The sequence below is a fragment of the Physeter macrocephalus genome, chromosome 4 (assembly GCF_002837175.3).
Source record: "Physeter macrocephalus isolate SW-GA chromosome 4, ASM283717v5, whole genome shotgun sequence".
Lineage (NCBI taxonomy): Eukaryota > Metazoa > Chordata > Mammalia > Artiodactyla > Physeteridae > Physeter > Physeter macrocephalus.
Window position 1 is genome coordinate 117,097,883 of NC_041217.1, and position 9,359 is coordinate 117,107,241.

The 9,359-nt window shown below is 34.9% G+C and overlaps 1 protein-coding gene across 1 annotated transcript in view; it reads left to right on the top strand.

Annotated features, from left to right (window-relative positions):
- PIGK (phosphatidylinositol glycan anchor biosynthesis class K) overlaps positions 1–9,359 on the top strand; it is a 137,809-nt gene that overhangs the window by 57,612 nt on the left and 70,838 nt on the right. Inside the window, exon 9 of the mRNA XM_024119859.2 lies at positions 2,535–2,707. Coding sequence (XP_023975627.1) covers positions 2,535–2,707 — 173 coding nt within the window. The remainder of the gene's footprint in view (positions 1–2,534; positions 2,708–9,359) is intronic.

Here is a 9,359-nt window from a genome sequence, read left to right on the forward strand (position 1 = left end):
TTATATGGTCAGTTAATATAAAACAAAGGAGGTAAGAATATAAAATAGGGGAAAACACTCTCATGCACCCCAGTGTTCATAGGAACATTATTTACAATAGCCAAGATAGGGAAGCAACCATAAGTCTCCATCAGTAGATGAGTGTGTAAAGTTGTGCTATATATACAATGGAATATTACTCAGCCTTAGAAAAGAATGAAATTCTGCCATTTGCAACAACATGGATGGACCTAGAGGGTATTATGCTCAGTGAAATAAGTCAGACAGAGAAAGACAAATACTGTATGCTATCAATTATATGTGGAATATAAAGAAAACAAACAGAAGTAGACTTATACAGAGAACAAACAGATGGTTGTCAGAGGGGTGGTTGAGTGGGGACACGGGTGAAATAGATAAAGAGGATTAACAAGTACAAACTTCCAGTTAAAAGTAAATAAGTCATGGCAATGTAATGTACAGCATAGGGAATATAGCCAGTAATATTGTAATAACTTTGTATGGTGACAGATTGTAAGTAGACTTATCATGGTGATCATTTTGTGATGTATAAAAATATCAAATCACTGTGTGGTACATCTGAAACTAATATAATTGTTTCAATTATAATTCAGTTTTTTTTAAAGTGTAAGGTTTTTTTTGTTTGTTTATTTGTTTTTTTTAGCAGCAAAGAAGATAATACTTATTTAGTGTTTCCCAAGCTCATTCAACTACTTTTCTTTTCCTGCTTTCTTCTGCTAGTACCTAATAAAACCAACCAAGTTGCTCATACAGGAATACCTTTGATATACCTCGAACTTTAATTTTATCTTGTTTATTTTGTTTTATCTTTTATTTTGTTTATTCAGCCTTCTGTCTGTTTTGTCCTTGTTTGACATTTAACTTTCTTGATCTTCCCCCATCCTTTTTTCCTTCTTTGCTTCTTAATTTATATCCTGAACTCTTCTTTGTATTTCCTGTTATTGCTTTCCTGAACCTGGAAGGCAGTATGATGTTAGACCAATTAATTTCTTTGAGCCTTAGTTTGAAGGAGAGATAATAATTTTTGTATACCTCAAAGTTATTGGTAAGCTTAAATGAGAATATCTGCAAACTGCTTAACACAGTGCTTGGAACACTGTTTCAAAAATTATAGTTGCCGTGCCCTTCCCCATCCCTCTACTGTCGTGTTGGTGATTACCTACACAGATAGTCTTGTCCCTACAAATCGGCAAGTGCTGTGGGCTTTGGGTCCTTACTAGTGGGCCTGTAATGGTTTCCTTCATATATTCTGGGCTTCTGCCAAATTGAGTTCTTTGCCTTAACATGTCTCTGCAGCTGCTCCTTTATTAGGAATATTTTTTCCAATCTAATCTTCCTTTTCCTTCAGAAAATAGCTAAAGCCCCACTCCTTTTTTCTTATCCTCAAACACTAAGTTTTTCTTTTTCTGAATTAGAACCTGTCCCTTTTTTTTCTACCTTGTTAAGTTTATTCATCTCTGACTAGACTTAAAGCCTTGAGGAGAGGACCCAAGTCTCATCAATTTTTGTATCCCCTATGGAAGGTAACCATATGAAGTGTGTATAATAGACACTTTTTATGCTTTGCTGAGTGAATGAACATGTGTCTGGGGTTAGCAGACACTTGGTCCTGTCCAAAACGTCCATACGACATTTGGCCCATGCCAAAAGGTCCTTGAAATTTGGTCTTGTCCAAATGTTCATGAGCATATTTGGTTCATGCCAGATGGTTTTGGACAGGACCAAATATCAAGGACCTTTTGGCATGGACCAAATGTCCTGCAAAGGTCCTTGGTAATGCACTGATGTGGAATATCAGGAATAAGATTAACATAAAAAATATTGTGAGATCTGTGTAGTGGTGAAGTTGTAGTTTTCAGACTATTCTCTGGAGCACTATAGTGTATTGAGGTGCTTTGGGTTTGTTATTTTTATCATGGATAAACTAAGAAATTTACTTGATTTATAGAATGGTTTTTGTAGATTTACAGCAGGAGGATGGGGGGGATAGCTAGTGAGCAGGCTACGCTTAACTTCCTGCAATCCAGAGCAGCTCTGGTTTCATCTTTTTTTACATATTGAGCTACTATGTAATATTTTATTTGAATTTAAAGTTTGAATGAAGCGTCATGATTACAAAATGTTTAAAAAACTCCTCTGGTAGCGCATTCCACTGAGATGAATGTAGATACAGAAAAAAAGCAATTCTCTTGTCATAGTGTTACCTATGAGTTCTCATAAATAAGTGTTCAAAATAAACTTTGTAGCATATGATTTAAAAAAGTGAATGTTTTTTTCGTTCCCTTGCCAGCTTCCTGTTTTATTGATAACCTATTCTAATGTCTGTAAAGCTTCTTAAAGTGTCAAGCTTTACGATAGCAATGAAACTTTAATCTTTAGAACCAGTAGTTTCTTTAGGTTGGGAGAGCTTTGAAAATATATTACAGTCTACTATATTGTATTAATGGATTTAATAAAAGTTGTATGAATACGTAAGCATGTGTATTTATTATTGTTGTACATATTTTTTTCAGTTTCAGGTATGCCCCAAAAGTCTATGTGTGTCTACTCCTGGACATCGCACTGATCTTTTTCAGAGGGATCCTAAAAATGTCCTGATAACTGATTTCTTTGGAAGTGTACGGAAAGTGGAAATTACAACAGAGACTATTAGTTTGCAGCCAGATTCAGGAATCTTGGAAAGCAGGTATTCATCTTAAATTATTATGTGAATAGAGTATTCTAGTCTCACGATTTGTAAACTTTTATGTAACATTATATTAAGAGATGAAAATTAGTATTTATAAAGAAAATCACACATTTCTACCCATTCTTTACTTTATGTAGCCCCTATGCTTTTCAGATTAAGGGGCAAAAGCTCTAAATATCAGTGGGAAGCTAAGATCTTGATTAGGGTTATGTTGTAGCTCCAAAATATGTTTGTAGAAGTATGAGTTCAGGCTTGGTTTAAAAAGGACTAAAACTTACACAACTGACTGTCTCAGAGCCATACTTTTCTGTCAGTAGAGGTATATATGATGGTTCAGAAGACCTGCATGATGGGGCAGGTATGTGAATGTTTCAGACATTATTAATACTCTCTAACAATGTGTAGGTTGTCACCTTTTGCAGTAGAAGGTGTTAAATGGGGCTTCCCTGGTGGCGCAGTGGTTGAGAGTCCGCCTGCCGATGCAGGGGACATGGGTTCGTGCCCCGGTCCGGGAAGATCCCACATACCGCGGAGCGGCTGGGCCCGTGAGCCATGGCCGCTGAGCCTGTGCTTTGCAACGGGAGAGGCCACACAGTGAGAGGCCCGCGTACCGCAAAAAAAAAAAAGAGAAGGTGTTAAATGACGTGACACTGAATAGGGAAGTTGACAGCTGGGCATTTAGAGTATAATAGGGCCCTAGGAATCTGGTAAATGCAAAGCAGATAAACATATAAAGGGGAAGTGAGTGCCAAAAGAATATAGGTGCCAAATGTGTACTTCAAACTATAACACAATGCTTGCATTTTCAGAATTTCTCTGGGTTCCAGCAATCTGATTAGTTCTCTGCCATGTGTTTTGGTCCGTAGAGTCTGGGTGGTTTGTGAACCTGGTTCAGTCCTATCTCTGGCTTTTGCCTAGTGTTGTATTCTATTAATCTTGAAAAGTTTATCTTTAGGATTTCTTTGGGGGCTCTTAGTTATTGATTAGGGAAGAGAATGAGAGAGAGAGGTATGAGCCAAGTACTCCCCTCTTGGGGAATGGACTGTGTGTATGTGAGTAGTGAGTGTGCGTGTGCGTGCGTGCGTGTGTGTGTGTTTGTGTGTGAGAGAGAGAGAGATTGCGAGAGACTGGTTGATTTGGGGTATGTGAATTTAGAAGTATTTATAATGTTCTACTTGTTTTCTTTTCTGTAAACATTTTTAAAGGCACAATACTTTGTTGGGATTAAATAGTGTCTCAGTTAATAGCCACTTTCTTGAACTATATAGACGAATATTTTCCTAGCCATTAAACTTTGTTATTTGGGATTGTTTAATGCTGTCTATTGGAAACTCATACTCCAGGGAACTTTTCTGGATTGTCAAATGGCAGCATATAAATTACTTTTAATTTTGAAAATTTCAAAGATTTATAATTGAGCTTGTGAATGTTTTAGAAAAAAATTAAGAAACTATCAGTAAATTATTCCTTACGAATATTTGAAATTGATATTATTATTAATTATTTCCTATTATGGATATTCAAAGCATTGGATTTTTTCTTTTTCAATTTCCTGTGTCTGTTGGCTTAAAAAATATTTTCTTGAGACAGCAGGTGATACCCTCAACAATATCACTTTTATTTATTATTTAAAATTTCAAATTACTTTTGTAAAATAGCTAAACTATACCTTAATACTTAGCAACTGAAATTGAAATTGAGCTACTGTATGTTTTTTACCAAATTCATTTTGTAATTTCCCTTGAACTTAAGCCTGTAAGATACAAGATACACCTTCTCTTAATCGTCTGAATATTGCATTAATTTCCTTTAGAGATAAGGACTATCTTTATACTTCTGTGTTATTTTCTGTTCTATCCACTTAACACAATATTAAATATATAATAATTGTACAATAAAAATGATTTCAGTGGAATTCTAAGTTTTATTATATATTCTGGAAAGATGAAATTTTTGTCTCATAAAGTATCTCCATGTATTAGTTCAAAAGCAAAAATTGGGGCTTCCCTGGTGGCGCAGTAGTTGAGAATCCGCCTGCCGATGCAGGGGACACGGGTTCGTGCCCCGGTCCGGGAAGATCCCATATGCCGCGGAGCGGCTAGGCCCGTGAGCCTGCGCATCCGGAGCCTGTGCTCCACAACGGGAGAGGCCACAGCAGTGAGAGGCCCGCATACCGCAAAAAAAAAAAAAAAAAAAAACAAAAATTGTTGGTGCTGAAAATTATCTTCATTTATCTTTAATCAAGGAGAAAATTATATTAAGCATCAAAGCCAGATACCAGGCACTGTTTTTTGGTTTTGTTTTTTAAATTATTTTATATTGGAGTATAGTTGATTAACAATGTTGTGTTAATTTCAGGTGTACAGCAATGAGCAGACACTGTTGAATTAGAGCACCCTCTAGTGTTTATAAATAAATTTTATTTAGAACATTGCTTACAGGTGGTTTCATAATTACTGATATTTGTTATCCAGTTAATTTAGTAGGATTAAGTTCCCAACATGTTCCAGGAATGGATGATAGAAATATTATCTCATTATATATAGGTGCTATTTATATGCAAATATGAATGGCAATTGGATGTTTGTTTAGAGAAAAGTATTATATATTCCTGAGAGATCAGCTGTCACAAAAAACTTTATTAAGGAAATTATGGGCTTGAATGTATATGTATTTTTTCAGATCTTAGGTTAAAAACATCAATACAGTTACTGTTATTAAAATTGGCAGTTAAACTTTTAAGAATACTGCTTTCTACATATATTAGGAAAATAACAACTCATTTGTCCAGATTGTCCATATTTCATATTTTGTGCGTTAAACTAAAGTCAGATATAATGGAGAGCATTAGTTCATAAAATTGACTGAAGTAGCTGTATGAAATAATTGGTGTTTTGTATGTCTTCTGACATATACATATTATATGAGTAAGGTACAGTTATATAAATACTTATATTGAGTAAGGTCATATCCTTACAGTCATATCCTTAGTAACAACAGTTGTTTCAGCGTGTGTTTTACTTATTGTGTTTTTAATTTATTTACAAGAACAAATGAGGTAAAATAAGGACTGATTGCAATAAGCTTGGCTTATATAACTTAATTCTAAACTGCTTTATCTGAGTGTATATAGGTTGACTTTTGATACATATGCAAACAGCCTGCCCTCAAAGAGTTGGACTTTCTGGAATATAGTAATAAGTCGATGTCAGCGTTACTCAGAGTACCAGAGTACCCTAACTATTGATATATAGGGAAAATAGCCTTTAGCCTGAGAATGTAAAAATACAGGCACCAAAATGTAGAAGTGTAAATTCTGTAGGCATTACCTAAGAAAAAAATGGAATCTGGGACAATATGAACTGTAAATGCTCAACTTTTATCTTGGTTGTTAGATGACATCTTACCCAGTCTGACTTTTGCTTTAGGCCCTAAATTTAGGCACTTGATTCTATCTATTAATTTTTTTGTTGTAATTTTATTCAGTTATACTAGAATTTCTTTCTCTCTTTAGGCAGTCTTTAGCAACTGAAAAGTTTGAATCTAGCAGGAAATTTGAGGCTGGACTCTTTTCTTACAGATTTCTTATAGATAGAGGGGTGAAAATGGGCTAACAAGGTCAGTCTGTGTTTTGAACACCACAGTAGGACTCTTTCAAGGGCTCGGTAAGGAAGTCCCCACCTTATATAGGAGGTAAAAGATCAGACAGTTGTTGTCACAGAGATTAGATTTTGAGCCTTTTCCATGTGCGTCATGCTTTATATAACACACTGTCTAGGACGGTTGGATTGTAGATAGTAGAATCCAACCTAAGCTTGCATTATTTCCTTATTTATTATGTAGGTATTCTGTGTTTTATGGAACCCAAGGGCAGGCCTCAGTAAGGGACTGGAATCAGGAACCAGAAATCAGTCAGAAGTGTGGGCAGTACTCCCTGTCTCCCTGTTCTAGTCTTTTCTTTCTCTGCTGCTCTGAATGTAGGGGATAGGATGTGTGCACACTACTCTTCTGGAAATTTATATCTGTTCTGTTCATGATAAAGCCCAGATACAGAATTAACTTGCTTATTCTCCATTTTAAGCTCCCCAGAGGGCTTCTTGATTAGCCCAGCTTGAGTACTGACCCAGCTGGGCAGTAGTGGGGTCATTTAACACAAAATCATAGTTACTGGGGGGCCCATCCCATGTGGATAAGAGGAACCCTCCAAAAGGAAATTGGGAGCTATGCAGATACCCTCAAGGAAAAATTACGTTAATCCCATTTAATTCACATAATTGCTTTATGAGGCAGGTGTAGTTTTCCCATTAAATAGATGAGTAAAGTGAGCCTGAGAACGGTTAAGAAACCTGCCTGAAGTCCACATCTAACAAATGGTGAAATCAAGATATGAATCCAGGAATGCTTCCTACCTCTAAAAAGTATATATATTATTTTATTGTTTTATAATTTACCCTGGGTTGCTTTCTTTTAAAAGGATATAAAATATAAATGATAGCACAATGAATTATTAGAAAGCAACTACTCATGTAACCACCAGAGAAAGAATTAGAACAATGCTGGTACCCTGGAAGGTTCCCCAACCCTTACACCCCTTCTCAATCTCTACCCTCTCACTCCCCCTCAAAGTTAACAGTGATCCTGTCTCTTATGGAGTTTACTTTCTTGCTCTTCATCTTAGTTACATCACCTAAACGTGTATCCCTAAACGTTATGTTCTGTTGCTCTTGCTAGTACTGTTTTTGGAATTCATTTACGTTGTATGCAGCTGTGGTTTGTTCTTTTTTTTTTTTTTTGAGTTTAGTAAAATTACCCTTTTTAGTATATAGTTCTGAGTTTTGACAAATGCATACACTTGTATCATCACCATGCCAATCGTTCACTACAGAAATTTTCCTTTTCTCCAATCTCTCCCTCATATCCTACTGATCTGTTTTCTGTCCCCACAATTTTGCCTTTTCCAGAATGTCATATAGATAGAATCGTATATTCTATATTCTTTTGAGTCTGGCTTCTTTTACTGCCATTATGCATGTCAGATTCATATCTGTTGTCACATGTATCAGTAGTTGGTTCTCTTTTATTGCTGTATCTCACCAATTGGAGGACATTTGTTTTTGCCCCCTAGTTTTTGATAATTAAATAAAGCCACTATAAATGTATACAAATAAAAGTTTTCATTTCACTTGAGTAAATATAGCTAAGAGTAGGTTTGCTGGGTCATATGGAAGTGCATGTTTAACTTTATAAGAAACTTCCAAACTGTTTGCCATAATCACTGTACCGTTTACATTTCCACAAATAGTTGTTCCACATCCTTCATTACACTTGGTATTGTCTTTTTAATTTTAGCTATTCTAATAGGCATGTAGTAATATCTCATTATTATTTTAATTTGCATACACCTTATTGCTAAGGACATTGAGCATCATTTCATGTACTTATTGGTCATTCATACATGTTTCATAAAGTTCCTATTCAAGTGTTTTGCTCATTTTTTAAAAATTGGGTTGTTTTCTTACTGAATTGTAAGATTTCTTTATATATTCTGGGTATAAGTCCTTTGTCAGATATATATAATGCAAATATTTTTTCTTAGTCTTTGGCTTGCCTATCATATTCTTTTTTTTTTTTTTTTTACTATGTCATAATATTGACATTCAGTCCAGTAATCCTCCACTTGTAACAGCTCCTTTACTTTGCAGTGAAAATTGATTTGTATGTTTATTGCCTCTTTGTGGGATTTTTTTAAAAATTTAAACAGAAAGTCACAAAAATTATAATCATCCTCATCAGTTCACTCAGTCCCATGTAATTAATTTTTTTTATCTTGATCTTTTGTTAGCACTTTTATGAATTCATCAGTTTTCCATTAGAGTTCTGCAAATGCTTATTCATTCAGTTCAGCAGTATAGTCAGTTACCAGAAACCTGTACTTGTCAGAGTCTTTAACATGAATTCCTTGAAAATGAAACCCTTTTATAGTAACATTTTTGCAAAAGCATCAGAGTACACCCAGAACTGTTTGTAAATGACAAAAGACTTAAAAATGACCACGGTTAAAGATTTGATGAAAGTTCATAATAATGCAATTGACAAGTAAATTTAGTTATTTCTGAGATACACATTTTAAAGTAATAACTAGAATTATGACTTATAACATTATACCAGAAAATATAACATTTTTAGAAATTTCATGTAATGTCTGAAACATTTATATTAATATGTTATTGTATGTTAATTTATATTAACATATTTCCATACAAAAACGCAAAGAAAGTTTAGTATTAGTTGTTTTTTCTGTTTGTTTTTTGTTCTTTTATACTGCAGGTTCTTAATAGTCATCAATTTTTTACACATCAGTGTATACATGTCAATCCCAATCTTCCAATTCAGCACACCACCATCCCCACCCCACCGCGGTTTTCCCCCCTTGGCGTCCATATGTTTGTTCTCTACATCTGTGTCTCAACTTCTGCCCTGCAAACCGGTTCATCTGTACCATTTTTCTAGGTTCCACATACATGCGTTAATATACGATATTTGTTTTTCTCTTTCTGACTTACTTCACTCTGTATGACAGTCTCTAGATCCATCCACGTCTCAACAAATGACTCAATTTCGTTCCTTTTTATGGCTGAGTAATATTCCA